Source organism: Acipenser ruthenus, chromosome 45 (genome assembly GCF_902713425.1).
Source record: "Acipenser ruthenus chromosome 45, fAciRut3.2 maternal haplotype, whole genome shotgun sequence".
NCBI lineage: Eukaryota > Metazoa > Chordata > Actinopteri > Acipenseriformes > Acipenseridae > Acipenser > Acipenser ruthenus.
Genome location: NC_081233.1, coordinates 9,373,949 through 9,393,436, shown reverse-complemented (window position 1 = coordinate 9,393,436; position 19,488 = coordinate 9,373,949). Strand labels below are relative to the sequence as shown.

The 19,488-nt window shown below is 45.8% G+C and overlaps 1 protein-coding gene across 6 annotated transcripts in view; it reads left to right on the top strand.

Moving 5' to 3' along the window:
* LOC117400908 (formin-like protein 3) overlaps positions 1–19,488 on the top strand; it is a 38,350-nt gene that overhangs the window by 2,357 nt on the left and 16,505 nt on the right. For 5 of the 6 annotated variants that reach the window (XR_009319736.1, XM_059013073.1, XM_059013071.1 and 2 more), the window contains exons 2-5: positions 12,387–12,470; positions 12,805–12,885; positions 13,110–13,186; positions 17,838–17,921. Coding sequence is in view for 5 of the 6 variants with exons in the window: in XM_059013073.1 (XP_058869056.1) it covers positions 12,387–12,470; positions 12,805–12,885; positions 13,110–13,186; positions 17,838–17,921 (326 nt within the window). In the remaining variant the exon portion in view is untranslated. Of the gene's footprint in view, positions 1–7,815; positions 7,888–12,386; positions 12,471–12,804; positions 12,886–13,109; positions 13,187–17,837; positions 17,922–19,488 lie in introns of those variants that run through there. The other variant, XM_059013072.1, reaches the window with a different exon arrangement.

Sequence of the window (19,488 nt, the reverse complement as noted above, 5' to 3'; positions counted from 1 at the left end):
GATGTAGAGTCTGTCCGTATCTTTTAATTCAAACTCTTTCGCTGTTTTGGAAAGCGCTGTCATTGCAGCCCTGGCCTTGTTGCACACAGAAACACTGGAACACGGTCAAAGGTGTTTTAATCAAACAGAATACCGCGTCTTAACCTTTTCAAGCTTTCTAAACATCAAGGGGTCGTTTCCATGGCGCTGTGTAAAGCAGTCCCTGCCCTGCCCCGGGTTCTAGGCCAGCGCTGTATAATTTTCCTTTGAACTGCTGAGGTTGCTTGTGCCGACACCACAAGACTCCCGTGTGGTTACATTGCTCAGCAATCCCAAGAGCTTTTCCAGCTCCAAACTCCTCCAAGAAGTCTCTCAGGCTGGAAGATCCGAGCTGCCTGGTTTCTGGTTTTAAGCAGTAATGTGATAGCAGTTATCTGGGAGAGAGAGAGGAAAAACACATTGTTTTGTATTTCCAGGCTGAGGGTCTGTATGAACAGCTAAACGCAGGGCTCTGTAATGGATCCGTTGATCTCATTAAAGCTGCTGCTTTGAGAGGAGAAACATCAGTGGCTGCCCTGCTCCACAATCCCATTTCCTGTACAGAGCAGCTGGTTGAATTCCACAGAGCAGAGTGAACACAGTTTCATGATCAGTGCGAGAGCGTTCGGGATATAAATATATACAGTTTATTGAACTCCCAATTCCCACCGCATAGCCCTGTTAAAGCTCTTCTGCTGTTCACGATATTACAATCAGTGTTGGCATGGCTGCAAAGTGATGACATCATCCTGTGGAGCACTTCAGCCTGTAAGATCTGTGCAGAGGGAGACGAACGCATCATTGAGAGAGCGCCGTGTTTGGGGCAAATCTTCCAGGTCCAACTCTGTTTTTTCAGTCCAGAAATGAGCGATACTTCCATTTCTAAACCGTGTTATTGGATCCCATGTGATAGTCTTTCTTTCTTTCTTTCTTTCTTTCTTTCTTTCCTTTGAATTCACACATTTGGTGGTGGTTTCAAATCCGTTCTCAAATAAAACAAAGGGTGTTCCATTCCGCAGCCTCTAAGGTGGTTCCCAGGGTTGTGTGAAGGCCATTGAAGGATTACCTGTGATTATTAAAAGTGCCCAAGCTGTGCTGGCTCCCATTGTATTTACTAAACGCTGTTTAACACAAAACTCACGCATGTAATACACACTCTGCAGCTCAATTATATACTGCAGCCCCTTTACTGCACCCACTGGGTTTAGTTTAGTTCCAGGTAACACATGAGCCTCTTGAAACTCAATGCCTAGGGCCCGGTTACTATCCTGTCGAATTGTGCACCCTGCTAAATGATCCTTTTCTTTCCTGTCCCAATGCAGTGTGTAACGCACAGGGCGCTTCAGAGAGCAGGTGCTTGTTGTAAGGCAGGTGGAAACGCACTGCAAGAAGCACAACAGAAGGCTTGGAAATCACATTAATGGGGTGCATTCAGTGCTGGCTTTATAGCAGGAGATGGATGCCAAAATGGACAGCTGCAGCTTTCTAAAACCTATAATATATCTATATATATATAATGTATGTATGTATTTTTGTATGTATGAAATGCTCTTGTTTTTCTAGGAAAGCAGTACAGCTGCGGGTGGGGAGTTTGTTGCTGGATAACTTCACTGGGACGACTTGCTCTTTAAATATCTTGCTATCCCTGAATAGAAAAGCGTCTCTTCTTCAAGTCCGATCCTCTTGTGAATGTTTGCAGGTGTTTTCCTTCGGAGTGGGTAAACATCCTCCAGTGTTTTTTCAGGAAACTGCAGCGTGTTTAGAGGCACAGCCTCTCGCATCCCACTGTTAGCACTTAAACAAGAAGGTGCCTGATTTCAGAGCTGGGCTTCAGTTCATAACCTCATCACCTAACATGACTTGGCAGCAAGCTAGCAAGCTAGCAAGCTAACAGCGGCCGAGGGCTGATCCACAGCAGGCGTCTCTCTCTAGCTTCCTCACCTGGCAGTCAATGCAGGTTTGGTTGTGGACTGTTGTTTTGGTTGGAAATCCTATTCAGGAAATGGTATACTCTTGTATCCCGTTTTCTTTTCTTACTCCTCCCACTACCAGCTGCTTTATAAAGGTGTAGCCGCAGTCATCTATGTGTGCTGGGGAATGTGTTGCAGGTGATTGTTAAGAGATCTGTCTCTCTAGTATTGCACTACATTAAGTATCAGCTGAAACATTTAGGTATTTGACTTTTAAAGAGGTCATAAAAATGGGCTCTATCAGTTATCATGGAAAGGCGAATGCAAAACGTTTGGCTCTCAAGGTGTTTTTTTTTAAAGCTGCTTGATCTATGTACATGACCTTGCTTACAGTATGAAAATGTTACGTATTTGGATCCTACCAGGCTTCCTAGATCATTGCCGGGTATATCAAACTGAAATGTATTTGTAACAGATGACTCAGGGATACAATTAGCGATGCGTCGTTTTTCTGTGTCGCAATTAAAAAACGAAATGTTTGATCTTGACAAAAGCGAGCTTTAATAAGAACAAACCTGCAAATAATTCCATTAAACTGGGTTTGTCAGTTTAAAAAACCCCCCTAAGGGGTGTCTAAGCAGTCTGGTATAGGATTCTTCCATTGAATAAGCCCTCCTGGTGTTCAGAATGGTCTTGGGGGCACCCAGTCGCGAAGCCTTGGTTGGGTGATCAATGGAAAACAACACTTTAATAAATGTAATGTAAGAAGTCCTGTTTGGGTAACAGTAGCCCATGATCCCCATTAGCAAGGTGAAGTAATGGACAGCAGACACGATTAGGGTTCCTGATGCTAATAACGGGGTTCTGCATCCACCTCCACAGCTGTTCAATGTCATTTCAATGTCATGCACATGTTGTTTTTTTCAGATGCTAGTTGGACTAAGTCTTCTTTTTTTTTGCCAGTAGACCACCCAATGACATTCAAAAGAGGCTTTATTCACAGTTTTTTTTTTCCATTTGTTCCTTTTCCTCAGCGATCTAAAAATGTGGTGGGCTGCATGACCTTTGCATTCCCGCGGAGTGCTTGAAAACACAATACGAACAGCGGCTCGCTTTCTTTCTGGGGATGTAATAAAAATAACTTTGAAGGGAGTCGCAGACACTGGATTTATATTCTAGGTGGCGTTGTCTCCTCCTACACTGAATTGGATGAAAACCTTCAATTGAAAACTGCCTCTAGCTCTAAATAAGTGTTGTGTTCGTCCCAACTGCAATTTAAATATACAGGAAACGGCAGCTCCTGCATTTATCCCAGGCTCAAGATATTATTTGAGGATGAACAGCAGTTAAAGATGTGCAACAGTGTAACGAGCGCTTACTGTACCCACAGGGGCTGCTTTTCAAAATCCCATCTTCTCCTGTGTGTGGATGTCATCCTGCACTTTCAGGATTAACATTCACAAACAAATCGGAGAAAATAAATGACGCGCGTTTTGGATCGACTGTCGGCATTTGTGGTGTCAAAACAAAAACAGGACCACCAGCTGTCCGTCCTACAGGATTGCAATCCAGGGATTGTGCAGGGAAATCCTGGAGGTGTGGCTGCACGAGAGTCCGTGGTTTTATTTGTGTGTGTGCGTGCGTGTCTGAGTCCTAAAGGCAGACCTGCTCCACTGGGGTGAGGGGCTGGAATGTGGACTGGTCCCCGGGTGGGAGTCTGCTTTCCTCTCCCAGTATAAAGGGGCCTCTGTCAGGCCGTGTTGTTTTTAAGGCAGCCCCTGGCTTTTGACTTTGCTTGACTCCTTATTTGCTGAAGGGCTTGTATTAGGTCTGTGTTGAGGTGCTTTCACCTGACTACAGGATCTGCTCTTCACTCCTACCTGCCTGTCACACAGTAGACAGGCCCAATCAGCCAGTGTCTTTATAGTGGTAAGCACCAGCGCCATCTAGCGCACTGCAGGGTATTGCTAGCAAAGCAAAAGCAAACTTGATGCAGGGTGGCAAATCACAAGATGGATTTTACAAATATGACTGATCTGTGTTACATGTACAGCTGGCAGCTGGAACTTCAAATGTCTTTAAACAAATTTCAGTCCATTGCACTGATCTGATTGGACTCAATTCAATAAAATCCTTTCCGGTCATTATCTTTTTTTGATTTTCAAACTTTTTGATGTCCAGTGAGGTTGACGGCGTTTTTTCATTTCTTTTTAGTGCACGGTTTGCTTTGCTTTACATTTAAAGAATTCCCCTTTTCCTCTACGTGCAGAAGATGAAACTCGTTTCACCAGGATAACAGGACAGCTCCTGTCCAGTCTGACGTCCGGTCCCACTTCCAGTGTATTTGTGGGAAGTGTGGGAGGCAGCATCCCGTTTGCAACGCCTCCATGTAGGCGAGCACACGTCCCATCTCTGAAAACACAACACAATGGGACAGATCCCAATTAGAAACAGGTACCTACCATCCCAGCATTCCTGATCACATACCGGACGTACGTCTCCTCCGATTGAAGGGAAAAGATTAGAACACGAAACCACTGAATAGAAAAATAAGGACTTCCCTTTTACTGTGTAAGCCCCGCATTGCATACCACACGACTCACAGTAGCTTTTATTCAAGGAGAACAATCGCGATCTGTCTGTCGTTCCTGTAAGGGGTGTTAAAGACAGGGTTTACTCAGGTTCTGTGCCAGGTTTGCACCACTTTGGTTTTTGCAAAACGACAAGGATTTCCTCCACAGCATTCTGCCATGTTGCTTTACAAATGAATGGAGGTGCTGCTCAGGGATGGGTTTGGAAGGCGGGTTGTCGTTTGTTGCAGAAAACTAGAGCAGCTCTCCCCAGCGGATCCTCGATAATTGTATTTCTGTTTAATTTTAACACTTAGATTTCTTCGACCAGTCTTTTTAAAGAGCAGAGCGTTATTGCCACATGTTAACCCCATTGTCTGCCCTCCATCCCCCTTCGGGACCCCCCCCCTCTCCCTCCCGTTTACAGCAGGGACGTGCTCCCTCTTTCAGCCGGAGTGGTGATGTCATGCGTTTGAAGGATTGCCTTGATAATAAAGGTGGAGTTATGTGTTGAATGCTGGGATCTGTGTCAGCAGCAGCAGCAGCAGCAGCAGCAGCAGGGCTGGCGAATGCATCAGAGACTGTGATGTGTGATGGATGGGGTTAGGAGACGATGAGATCACAAAGTAAATGAAACCCTCGATGCTGTGGGCTTTCTACTCTGCTGCGCTGGTAATTTCTTTAGCAGGTTTTTCTTTTGGGATGGCTGGGTTTTAAAGGCTTTGGCACATGCTAAAACGCTTACACAATGCTGAATTGAGGTACCGTACGCTCTGCAGATGTCAAACGATTTTAAACTCCTCAAAGGTATTGCGTTTGCAAGCATCCTGGACTGCAGGGCAAGCTGGTAGTTTTAAAGGCTTCCCATCCAATGTCTCTCTTCCATCTCGAATTCTCTATGATTATTTTCACCCTGGTTATGCAGCATGAATTTTCTGAATTCAAAAAGAAACCCCAGGAAGGGACAGTCTGATGAACAGCAGCACAGCGTCCTTTTTTTTCCATAGAGGAATCCAACAGAAGCTATTCATTATTTTGCCCCACAGTAAGCTAGAAATTAAAAAGCTCGTTTAGGATGGACCCACCAGGCCAGTAATTGAAAGCTACGGTAGCAAGCAAGAAGCTCAGGCAAACCTTTTACCTCCTTGAAGATTTAGCATTATTCCAAGGGCATTTTCTACGTCAGTGTTTACAACCATTTCAGCCCTGCTGTGCTTACATTTCCCCCATTTAATTCCTTTGCTTGCATTTTTAAAATCTGGCTTCCTCATGGCGACTCCCACTGAAGGATGAAGGCAGGGCAGGAGCAGCTGCAGGTCAGGGTTCAGAGAGTATGAAACGTGCCAAAGCGTCATTTCATTTCACAGCTGTGGCAGACTAACCCCTCCTTCAGTTGCTGTGCTTCCAGTGTTTGCTGTCCGACCCAGTCTGAATGTGTAGCAGATGAGGATTGATTAGACGGTAAGGGAGACTTGTATGAATGCACAGATATTTGAGAAGAATTCTGTGTTTTCATCCCAGCCCCGGAATTCACTTTCCTTCATTCAAGTACACCCTTGCTTAGCTACTGAGAGCTGCTGTGCAGGTGGAGGTGTCCTCTCGAGTTTCTTTCAGGGTCTGCTTTCTGTGTTGTTTGTGAAAAGGCATCATCAGAATAGGTTGGTTTGCTGGAACTAGTCCTGCTCATTTCTTAAAGCCCTCGTTAATTTATCTTTGCCGTTTGCATTTTGAGGTAAAGGCCTTCATTTGCTTTGAATGCAAAAGCAGCTTTTAAACCACAAACTTTTCCTGAAAGCTTAAACGTCTACCACAGAGCAGCGTTCCGGCGAACCAGCTGTGGATTCTGTTCAGGGTGGCCCAGTGCAGCAGTCATAAACCCTGCCTGTGGATTTTGAGAAATGGGTTAGAAGAAACCAAAATAAAGTGCGTCTTTCACAGCAAAGGCTGAAGTGGAGCGTGACGCTGCGACGCGGGGAGAGGACCAGAGAGAGGCTGGGAAAGTACACTCGCTGGAGAGCAGCAGCTCGCTGCTTTTCATGTGGGATCCCCTGAAGTTCTATTCTAGACACTAATTGCTCCTGAAGACATGTTTCATATTAGTGATCTCCATGACGGCTTCTCTCTCTCTCTCTCTCTCTCTCTCTCTCTCTCTCTCTCTCTCTCTCCTCTTATAATGCTGTCAACAGTTCTAAATGAAGAAAGCTCTTAAGCTGTACCCCACGGCACAGTAGTAATCGCAGTAGTAGCCCTATACTCTTGAGGGTGTGTGTTTGTGTGAGTGAATTGGCTGTATAATACTAATGGATACATTCCCATGGCTGTTTGAATATTACTGCTACTCCCTCCTGACTCTAAAGGGCCTTCATAATTGATTTCCATTACAAAGATCCCTGCACATGCAGCTCAGCTTGTGTGTTCTCGTAGGCGTGCAGTGCACCCTGCGCGCTGTGCAAGCTGTGTTAATAACGGGTGCGTTGATTCAGGAGGGTTCGTTTCGGGCTGGAGAGCTGTTTAATCTTGTTGCCAGGTGATTCCGGGCTGCTCCAGTGCCTTACGGCACGATCGCGTCCCGCTGATGTTTTGGCTTTGCCTTAAAAAGATCTGGGAAGCACATGGACTGTTAAAGGGCTGCCCTGCAGATCAGTGGAGATGGGGGGGGGTAAACGTGGAACGAATCAGGAGAGGATGTCGGGCTGCTTTAGAAGTAATATGGTAGGGATTTAGTGGAGGAGCTCTTGTATAGCTTGATAAAACCTGTTATGTTATACAAGTAATTGCACAAGCTGAATGCAGGGGTCCTGTGGCAACACCTCACGGACCGAGGTATTAAAGGCTATATCTTGGGAACACCCCTTGTCCACTTTTGATGAAACTAGGCATGAACGTAAAAAGCTATTCCACAGTACATTGTGTAAGATTGCAGGCATGGACGTTGTACCTGAATTCTGAGTGTTTCTTTAGAAAGGGGATACATATAAAAACTGGACTGCTATTTAAATTCATTTCACTTATTGTAAAGCTTATAGGACGAGAGGACCAATTTAAAACACCTTAGATCTCTGCCGTTATAGAAATATTATATATATGTTCTGTACAGTGGAAAATAAGAACCTGCACGCACACGCACACGCACACGCACACGCACACACACACACACTGGGAAGAAATGACACACAGTGTAAAAATAATGTGCAGAAGCACATGCCTCTGTTAAAGACTGCTTGCTCTCTGTGTGGGAAGCCTGTGATCGCCAGCTTTATGATTTCGTTGGCTTCCTCTGTGTAATCTCGCTGTGATAGACGTCTCCCGCCAGCGTGGTATAGCAATGCGATCTCGCCTCATCTCAACTCTCTTTTTTTTTAATTTTTTTTTTTAGGCGCTCTGGGTGGGTGAGACGGGACAGCAGTATTCTGCACCTTTGTTTATTTTGATTAGGCTGGTATTTAAGTGAACTGATTTGACTGACAAACGCATTTCTTTCTATATATAATGAAATTGATGGCTTTTTAAATTGCGCCTCTCAACTGTTCCCCACCCTGAATTTCGCAGACTGAAACAACACAGCTAAATCAGTGAGGTAAAATGAGAGCCCCGACTGCGCATGAATTTATAGGCAATTTGTAACCATTCGAAACGGGAGACATTCCTTCTCTAATTCTTGCCAGCTGGGCTGTGTTGAAGTTGGCTGTTTGCTGGGACAGAGCTCGACTTGTTTGGGACTTGACGACTGCGCTGGTGGAGTCTGCTTTCCTGCTTTTTAGATGCCAAAGAAATTCAATTCCAAGTCCTTGCTTCCCAAGCGAGTCTGCAGCGTTAGTGGAGATCAGCTTGTGGTGTAGGAGCTCAAGTGCATGATAATGTATTGCTCTCTCCTGACGTTTAACTCAGGACTTATTCCACAAGGTGAAAGGAAGAGGCATTGAGGTAGAGCTCAAATCTTTACACTGCGCTTCAGGGCCGCGGGGTCTTTTCATTCCAACTTCAGCTCTCAATTAAATTATTTGTTCAATTGGACATTCATATTTTTATGAAGGTATTTCACAGTTGATGCTTTTCAAAATGCACTTGATTCAAACATTTTGAGGCCTGGAGAGAAGTGTTAAATGTGTCCAATTAATCAAATAATTCGACCAATTCAGTAATTGAGAGCTCTGGGGTGGAAGCAGACACTGAGTCTGACTGCCCTGCTCCAGGGTGTTCGAGTTAGGGTTAATATGTAATGAGTTCATCATTGCAAATCCCCTAAAACTCCTTGATTGCAAAATTAAAAAAAAAAACCTAAGGTTTTCCCCCACCCCCCAAACAAAATTTGCACCCAGATTTCCCCCTGAGCACTTCCCCATTCTGGCAGCACTGCTGGGGGTCGCTGTGTCATCCCAGCATGATGGCACAGCAGCGTGATGAAAAAGGGGAAGCGCCCCTCTGTGTTAAAATAGATGTTGGCAAATGAACGCCTCTGCTTTTAAAAAGTCCAGCTTGACTCGTGAGACCTTGTGATGCGCGCTCACACAGTACAGAACAGAGCGTGAAGGGGCAGTCATGGAAACTCCCCGTGCTGCAGGAAGACACGGTTCTTCCTGAACAGCCTGCACTGCGTTCTCTCCCACGGTGCAGCGACACAATTCAGAAACTGAAACGCCCAAAGACAACAACAAAAAAAGCGGGTTCAATTGATCTTTCCTAAGCTCTCCATTAACCGTACAATTCCAACTGTACGCTAAATTAATCAGTTGGAGCAATTAAGCTTCTAAAGCACTTAATTGGCCCTGTTAAGTAATTTAGGACACAGTTGGAACAAAAACCAGGACTGACAGGGCCCCTCCTGGACCAGGTTTGGAGATCCCTGATCTAAAGCAGTGCTTCCAAACCCAAGGTTTGTTTTTTTTGGCTGTTGAAGAAGTCTGTTCACATGCGCTCGTTCTCGTGGTTTCTCACACAGACGCTCTGCCAGGAAACTGAGCCGCTTGCAGGAAGTGATGTCATGACGTGACTCTGCTTGGTTGCCTGTGCAGGCTCTGAGATGTCTGCACTGATGGGATGATAATGATTATTATTATTATTATTTCAGAGGGACCACCTACTAGAACTGACTTATCAAACTAAATACAGTCTGTACTACTAGAGAACCACACAATACTACTGTTGTCCACATGTTTGGAAAACCATAAAAGAACAGTGAGAAATGAATGTGTCCACTTTGCAGTGTCTGGAGTGTGGTGTGCTGCTATGTACATGTTGAATCCCTGGAGCCAAGCTCCAGGGATCTCTCTAGCCATCCATACCAGTAAGCGATGGGTACTGGTGGGTTTGGTTGTTCAAGGGGCCGAAACCAGCATGCACACATTCCTCTTTTTTTTAGAATCATTTTTGGTCTGGTTTAGATACAGGTAAAGAGTGCCCTAGCAAGACGTTCTCAAAGGAAAGCGTCTCTCAGTTTTATTTGGGTGCTGTGACACGGTTTAGCGAGTCTGAGGCGATGTTGTGGTTTTCAACAGCAGGTGTTGCTAAGGATGTCTGTGTCGAAGCACAGGAACCCACTTGAAAAGGCATTGCGTGGTGCGAGTGTTTAGATTTGACTCAAAACTGAACTTCCTGTATCTCCTGCAAGTTCCAAATAAAAGATTTATTTCATATTGTGGGGGGGGGGGGGGGACGCTTTCATTGCAAAAGATATTCTAGAATGGAACACAAGCATGTCGTCATCGAGGTGCTGGGATGATTGCTAGTTCCCGGTCGTGTGTTCTCTTGATGGGAGTTAACTGAAATCTTCTGTTTCTCAGCTTTCTGCAATGGGAAGTGGGTGAACCGTGCAGGGTCGTCTTACTAAGAGAGCAGACTTGGGGAGGGAGAGCGGGCTGATCAGAAGTCTAGCCAGGGAGGTGATTAAACAGCAAGTCACTGGAAACCCAGCCAGGTGCTTTATTTATTTAGGGGGGGGTTGGGTTGTAGAGTAGAAGGGGCTTCCTGACCCTCAGCATCTGGTTCATTTAATGGTAAACGGTGAGGCACTGGCAGACGGCAGCGCTGACACACATGAATTAGACGGACTCTCCCCACTCGTTTCCAGAGAGACCCGTCCCTGAAGTTCAGAGCAGCAGATCGGAGATGCTCAGTGTTGTGATATTGTGCTGCTTCACTCTGCATCCCCTGATTGCTGCAGACCTTGCAGAAGAGGCCGTGTCTGCCCCCCTCTCAGCTGGGACCGCACGTCTCTTTAGGGCTGCAGTTGGGATGCCGTCCCGGTCCCCTGCAGCGCGGCACATTAGCGCTCTGGCGTGTAATTAGCAGCACATCAAACGCGCCCCCCTCCTCTCGTCCTCCTCCTGGCTGGAAAGGCAGTCTTGGCGATCTCAGACTCAGAGCTGGCTTTAATCCTGTCAACAGGAAACCCCCTAAGTGCTGTAAATCAGCATTTCAGTGACCAGAGAGTTTCTTCAAATGGCTGAAAATGTCTGAGAGCTTCTTTTGTTTTTTTTGTTTCTTTTTTAAATGGCTGCAGTTTTACATTGGGTGAATCCGTGGTTCAGTTTCTTTATGGCAGATTACAGTAACGTGTGTCACAGAGACCACTGGACTGGACACAGCAACTCGTAGCGAATTGTAACGTGTCTCTCCAGGGATGAAATCACTTTGTAAACCTCATAGCTAGGAAACTCATTTGCTGCAAATCTGAAATGCCTTGTTTTGCATTGAGGAGCGCGCATCGATCCACAGCGGGAATGTAGTTTAACATCGGTGCTGCTCGCTGTGGCTCTTCTGTTCGTGATGAAGGAAGAACATCAGTCCCTGACCACATTCCGGCGCCTCCTCAAGACTCACCTCTTCAGAAAGCACCTGTAGAACTCCTCTGTTTTTCGCCTGGGACACTTATCACCCTTCCTTAAATGCGCTTTACTTGCTCTTATCTGCCCCCTATTTTACTGCATTTAATCCTGTACGTCAGAGTACTGTAATCTGCCAAGTGTTTAATCTGTAGTATTTTGTATTTAATCATATCCTGATGTAACTATCACTGACACTTATCTGCTGTATCATTGAATTGTATTTTGTCACACTTGTACTTGCTTGAACCAAAGTCATTGTATTTATCTTGCTCTTAATTGTATTATTACTTGTACTGTGATTCTTGAAATCTATTTGCTTACGATTGTAAGTCGCCCTGGATAAGGGTGTCTGCTAAGAAATAAATAATAATAATAAATAATAATAAGTAGAACAACGAGAGGAGACCACGCCTGAGCCTCTCTGTATATTACACTGTATAAACAAGCAGCCATGGGAGAGGGCTGCCCAGAACACAAGGGGTCAGTCAGTGTGCTTGAGTGCGAAAATAAAACCATTACTCTTTGAGGAGCAAACGATTCGATTGAATCTGTAATGCGATTGGCTGATAGTGTTGTCTGGAACCAGAAGACTGGTTCTGCACAGTTGAGAGTTCAGAATGTCAGTCCCCACCCCCCATTGGTTTTGCCTCGCTCTCCTTACTGCTGAAGTAGGTATTTGGGTTAGTTTTAATATTATTATTTGTTTATTTAGCAGGCGCCTTTATCCAAGGCGACTTACAGAGACTAGAGTGTGTGAACTATGCATCAGCTGCAGAGTCACTTACAATTACGTCTCACCCAAAAGACGTAGCACAAGGAGGTTAAGTGACTTGCTCAGGGTCACACAATGAATCAGTGGCTGAGGTGGGATTTGAACCGGGGACCTCCTGGTTACAAGCCCTTTTCTTTAACCACTGGACCACACAGCCCTATGGTTATGGTTGCCCTACGGCCCTATTAATTGTAGCCTGTGGTTTCCACCAGCGTCGTTACATAAGGAAAGTCAATCCCCTTTTTTACTGGAAAGCAGGGTGGTTTTAACAAGTTGTTCCTGGTTGTTTCAGAATTCCATGAACCTGCCTCCCGACAAGGCCAGGTTACTGCGGCAGTACGACAACGAGAAGAAATGGGACCTGATCTGTGATCAGGTAAGTGTGGGATCCAGCAACACTTCCTGCGTCTCTCTCTCCTGCCTTCCTCTCCCCGTTTCTATGTCCAGACACGGACAGGAATGATAAGGGCAGGAGACCTCTCGCGTCAGAAGTGATGTCAATTCTCAAACAAGTGGGGTCTGTATTCATGATCTTAACAGAAAGGGAGGGGCGGCTCGATGTCAATGTGTTCTTATTGCTCTGTATGTTTGTGAGTTGATAAATAACCCCAGATGGCTTTAATATAATGAGCTGTAGAGATCATTCACAGACACCGTGCCCCGCAGTAAAGCAGTAGAATTAACAAACAGTGTTCCTGTTGTTTTTCCAGGAGAGGTTTCAAGTGAAAAACCCGCCTCACACCTACATTCAGAAGCTCAGGGGGTTCCTGGATCCGGGAGTGACCAGAAAGGTAAAAACCATTTCAATGCCTTCGTTCGTTCGTTTGTTCGTTCGTTCTGTTTTTGGTAGATGTGTATTTATTTTAACTGTTTGCCTCTGCCTTGCTCGAGTCTGACCAGCAATACAGCAAACTGTTCAAAGGGCTTGCAAGACAGGTCGAGGACGTCCCTGCACTGTCGCACTCCTAGTCGATTTGTAAAGTAGCTGACTCAGACTTTCAATCTGCATTGACAGAAATTCAGGAGGAGGGTCCTGGAGTCCACTAAGGTGCTGAGAGAGCTGGAGATCTCCCTGCGGACCAATTACATCGGGTAAGAACCGGGACTTCTCTCTTATTGGATGAAACTGGGATGATTGATGTTAACCGGGCAGCAGTCTCCAGTAATCACAACTGCTAGATTGCGTTTGTATAACTTTGTTGTATCACTATAACCCTAAGGGCTAAGCCTCGACCTCGCGGTGTTCTGTTACTGCTGGGGGGGGGGGGGGGGTTGGTACAGTGTGGATTTCTGCTATCACCTATATAGTGCTTCCATCTGTCTGAAGAAAAGTCTGCTTTAAACAGAAGCCGTGATCAAAAGGGACTTTCAGATATTGAAAATGCAGATCTTCTAGACAGACCTACATCCAGGGGAGGATTAACAGTTCTGTTTGGGGTGCGCAGCCAAGGGATAGAAAATACATTTTTTTGGTGACCTTTTAGGACAGAATGTGTCGCCGCTGACCTTTTTTTTTTTTTACCTTGACCTGGTGCTGGACAACAGAAGGTCAGAGCGGTGTCCTGATTTGGGTGTGCGATCGGGGGAAATGAATTTCGGAAATGCGATTGTGTGCCAAGCTGGGAGGAAAAACCTCCCTTTATCTGCTGGCCAATGGTTTCCTGGTTTCTGCTGACTGCATCAGATGGGCTGATCAGGACTGTGCCCTCTCTCTCTCTCTCGCTCTCTCTCTCTCTCTCACTCACTCTGTCTCTCTCTGTCTCTCGCTCTCTCCTCTCTCTCTCTTCGCTCTCTCTCTCTCTCTCATCTCCTCTCTCTCTCTCTCTCTCTCTACTCTCTCTCTCTCTCTCTCTCTCTCTCGCTCTCTCTCTCTCTTCACTCCTCTCTCTCTCTGTCTCTCTCTGTCTCTCTCTCCTCTCTCTCTCTCTCTCTCTCTCTCTCTCTCTCTCTCTCTCTCTCCTCGCTCTCTCGCTCTCCTCGCTCTCTCTCTCTCTTCTCTCCATCTCCTCTCTCTCTCTCTCTCTCTCTCTCTCTCTCTCTCTCTCTCTCTCTCTCTGTCTCTCTCTGTCTCGCTCTGTCTCTGTCTCTCTCCTCACCCACCAGTCCTGGCATTGCTGTGCTCCCACCACCTGCCTGTGTGTGGAGGAGGATGTTGTCCAGTTCAGCTTCCATTGTGCACAACATGTGCAGCCTCAGCACTCCGCCCTGTGGTAATCTAGTCACTCAGAGAAGTCGTGCTGTGCTTGTGTCGGGGGGGCTGTCATTGTTTGTATGTGACCATTTACACCATTCCAAAGTTTCAGGATGAGATCATCTCATGAACTCAATCCAGCCAGGATGGTAAGGAGGTGCCATATCCAGAACTACATTCCATCTCCAACCTCCCTTAGAAACGATATCCACCCAGAACCATTAATCCCCTACCAGATCCTTCACTTCCAATCAACACCGTCCTGGCGGTGGCCCTACACCTTATTGACACTGATATGGCAGGTGGCTTTCATTTTCTGAAGGTCACGTTTTTATTGTTTGTTTTTTTTCTTTTCCTAAATTGGCAGCCTTTGCTTGGGAGAGACTGGGAAGCAGGATAGGGCTGGTAGTACTTTAGGTTAGGAGCTGGGTGTGATGGGATAATAAACCCTTGGAATGAGAGCCGCTGTTCCGTTGCAGTTGTGCAGTGATCAGCGAAGCAGTCTTGAAGGTTTGAAATGGAGAGTGGATGTGAGACGGGGCAGGGCGGCCATGTCTGGTTTGGTGGCGTTTGGAACTCTCTCACCCTGGAGTTAAAGCTGTGAGGAGTCAGAGTTCAAGACTGAACTAAACAAGAAATATTTACTTTCGACAGTTATCTGTCAAGTTGTTGAATAGGTTTCCACAATTCTTTTTTTCTTCATCTGAAATGTGTCCAAACTTTGACCCCTGCGATTTTGTTATTCCTGAACGAGCCAAATTAATGAACCCGAAATAGCTGCATCTGGTCAGACAGGAAATAGGGGGAGGGGAGGGGAGGGGGAGGCAGACAAGCAGGCGGGGGTCCAGATATCCCAGTGAGGAAATGTGAGAGTCGGGTCTCTCCTCACTTGAGCCAAATCACAGTGGCTCAGAGATTAGTTCTCCTGTCTTGTTTCTGAATTAGATCGGCAGGAAATGAATATTTTTTGTGGTTTTAATCTCCGCAGAAATCATGCGTCCTCGAAATGGCAATTAGTGCTGTTGTTGGGCACTTTCATTTCAGCCCTCCCTCTCCTTGCACAAAGACTTCTCGTCAGAAATAGTTTTACTAAGTTTCTTTTAGCATTGCTGCTTAATGTACCCTAGAGTGCTTTATAGATCTGGATGAGATGAAGCTAGGTATGGATCTCTGAGGGACTAAGTTATTGAAAGCTGTAGCATCTTGGAACCCCCCCAGTTAAATGAAACTTGTTCACGCTGTTGGCATCTTCTTCAGTGAGCTATCGAAGGCTTCATCGTGAGAATCGGTTATACATCCACACATGGGCATTTCTCTGAGTTCTTTTATTTTTCTTTCTTTATCATAAATCGCAGGCTTCAGAAGGTCTGTGTAAGCTTGCTGATTTGATACATAAATAGATTGGTGACTGATGTCTGTGGGTTTTTGATTGCTGCAGTGTGTGGTTTGTTCATTATTAGAGTAGATTAAAGGGTATTTTTGTGTGTTCCACCCTATGGCATGGCGATCCCACAATCCTCTTTTCCTTCGAGTCAGTGTACAAGAGCTTTCTTCAGAATGACAGCACTGAGTGGAGACATAATTACACCGGGGGGGGGGCATCGCTGTCAACATTTTCCATGTCTCTCTCTCTGTCTGTCTCTCTCTGTCTGTGTCTCTCTCTCTCTCTCTCTCTCTCTCTCCCCCTCCCCTCTCTCCTCTCTCTCTCTCTCTCGTGTGTAACCACACAGGTTCCAAACTTGAAATAGGTTTTTGTTTTTGAATGGGCTATACCTTTTAGGGTGTCCATCTAACATACTGGACCATGTTCACAAAGCATTTGCAACGCAAACAGGAAGTTGGTGTTTCAAAGCTTCATTTTAATAAAAGCGTTGCATCTTCTAGTTCAGTAACATTACCAGTTCATTTGTTCCTTTAACACTTTTTCATGTTTATTAGTGGTTCTGGAGCAGATGCTGTTTGTTTGATTTACATTGCTGTCGTCTCACCCCTAAACTACACAAGATGAGATCTCTTCTAGAAGAAGAGCCCCCCCCCCCATATACACACACTTCTTATAAAGCACACAGTCATGGGTTCTGCTGGGGAAGGTTGTATATCTGTTTTCCCATTGGCCATTGTAGCTTCTGCTTCCCAAGGAAAATGCTGACACCCGAATGTAAAGCAAAACAAAACTCGATCATGTGTTTGCTCGTGCGCCGCCACAGACACTGAGTGCGGATGCAGGATGTTTGCAAAACCACCGAATAAAACGGCAGTCTGTTCAGCTGCAGCCTTTATCTTCAGTGGCTGTTTATAAAAACTGCGACTTGGAAACCCGCATGAAGAAAACAGAGAAATGTTCTGCTGTCTGCTTCACTGCATAGAATAACTTCTAGTTCTTTCTTTCTTTCTTTCTTTCTTCCACTGGAAACTGGTGTCGTCATAACAGAAGGTCACAACTTTAATAAAAGAGAGATTAATCGCGGGTAGGGATCCGTTTCCAGAGTGTGAGTAATGCTGCTGTGGTTTAATGTGTTGCCAGACGGGTAGACCGCTTAACAGTGAGACTAACAAAGTGACTGGTAATGACAGGACTGCAGCCAGAGCTGAGAGCTGCTGTCGTCTCCCCTTTTCACTGCTCGCTTCCAATGCATAACCTCCAGGCAAATCGCTTGACCACAACCCTGCTGGTTATTTGCTTGTAGTGTTGCCCATATTAAATATGCAATCAATCCTTCAGCTGTCTACGCTGTTCCTAGTTAACTAAATCCTTTCAACAGCATGAATCCAGTGCAGCCTGGATTCACAGCAGGGTGGGATATGAGGACCGTGAACCTTGATGCTTCCACCCCTGATGTGTTAGAACATTGCAGTGCTATAACACTGAAACGAGAGCCTGTGCTTCTGGGGAAACGCGACACGCCTCTTGTAGCTTGTCTGCATCTTTTTGAATAGATTTTCAAAGGAGAATGGGGGGGAAGAAAGCCTGATGCCGTCCGTCTTGGTTTAATCGCATGCTGGTTGCCCACATAAACTGCCATTTTAATACCAGCATGAGTCACTGTGCTCTGCTGAAGAACAGGAAATGAAACAAATCACTGTGGTTGACGTACAAGAGCGATTACATGGGATGGAACACAGCTCGGCTGAACCAAGGCGGCGCTGGAAGGGGAGGGGGAGGGAGTTTAGACCGAGTGATCCGTTATTGAAACTTCTCTTCAAGGGGATTGTCGGGTTCACCTGCCAGTAGAAACCCTAACAGACGTGATGACATCATTTGAGCCAATTTTCCAAAGACAGTATTTTTAAATGTGGCCGTTCCCAATTAGCGTGACCCTGCATTCAAAATACACCTTACACAAAGATACAACAGACTATTCACACTGCCCTGCCACAGGCCCTGAAACTATCAAACCTGTGATCCTAGGGTAGTCGTTCTGTAACATTACTGAGTTCAGAGTTTAATATAAAGTGCCTCTCCCCCCCTCTCTCTCTCTCTCTCTCTCCCCTTCTCTCTCTCTCCCTCCCCCTCTCTCCCCCCCTCTCTCTCCCCCTCTCCCCGTCCTGCAGGTGGGTGCGAGAGTTCTTGAACGATGAGAACAGAGGTCTGGACGTGCTGGTGGAGTACCTGTCATTCGCTCAGTGTGCCGTCATGTAAGTACACAGGAGGAGAGAGGCTTTGTGAAGCCCAAGCTGCATCCAGATAGACATGCAATTCATAGCACTGCTTGTGCTACTGAAATAGGCTTTAAACCACAATAGGAATCATTGTGTCTTTATGTGAAGAGCGTGACATCATCTCCCTGGACAGTGAGACTAGCGATTCCTGCAGGCTCTGTTACAGCAGCAGCGGTGGAAGCAGCAGTTTAATGGCATCCGGAACAGAGCTGCCAGCAGTCTGCTCCAAACAGAAAAGTAGCCCCGGTCTGAAAGCAGTGTTGGGCAAGCTTACATTGTGAGCTTTCTTTGTGCTGTCTGAGTTGAGGAAAAGCGTCTTCGAGATCCAAAGTCCGTTTTCCTCCTTTATTCACTAATATCAGGTTTGCTGACAACGCAAGCCGAGGGTTAATTGAGATTATAAAAAAAAATCTCCCAGTTTAAAAAAAAATAAAACAAAAATCCCAAAAAACGATGTCATCTATTTAATGATCCGTGGCAGATTTGAACACTGCGGGCTTTACATTTCTAAACACGAGCGGATCTCGGAGCTCATTTCACGGTGTTTTCTGGGTGTTCTGGTGCGTCTGTGAAGATCTGGGGTCAGGAAATCCTGGGTTTGCTCAGCGGCTGAGTCACTGTGTGAGCAGGGGGGTAAGCTGCTTGACCTTTCCCCTCGGTCCAGCCCAGCTTTAAAACTCATGAGAACCAGGATCAAACTGAAAATGAGATGACTCATCTCAGCTGGACTGAGATCATCTCTATTTAAAAGAAGCTGTGTAAGGGGGAGTTGATGACGGTGTTGTCTCTCCTGATGTAGGGAGATGTATTAAGTCATCTCTCATGAGTTGTTTTCACTTGCGTATTTCAAGAAGGGTTTCCAGTTTTGTTTCCACATCATATTGTGTTTATGTACTGCGGAGCGCTCTAGTAGTATAGGAAAGAGAACTCCACTCTCAACACTGCGGAGCGCTCTAGTAGTATAGGAAAGAGAACTCCACTCTCAACACTGCGGAGCGCTCTAGTAGTATAGGAAAGAGAACTCCACTCAACACTGCAGGGCGCTCTAGTAGTATAGGAAAGAGAACTCCCCTCTCAACACTGCAGAGCGCTCTAGTAGTATAGGAAAGAGAGCTCCACTCTCAACACTGCAGAGCGCTCTAGCAGTATAGGAAAGAGAACTCCACTCTCAACACTGCAGAGCGCTCTAGTAGTATAGGAAAGAGAACTCCACTCTCAACACTGCAGAGCGCTCTAGCAGTATAGGAAAGAGAACTCCACTCTCAACACTGCAGAGCGCTCTAGTAGTATAGGAAAGAGAACTCCACTCAACACTGCAGAGCGCTCTAGTAGTATGATTGAAGACTTCTCTGTGTTTTGTCTAAATGTATTATTTTCTTTTTCATACTACTGTATCGAGATACAACTGATAACAGAAATCCTGGTCTGTGTGTTCAGAAATGGGACCCTGCCTTTTACTACATGGATTTGAAATCAGTGAAGCATCTTTATCTGTGTGTGTGTGTGTGTGTCCCTGCCTGCCTGCCTGCCTGCCTGCCTGCCT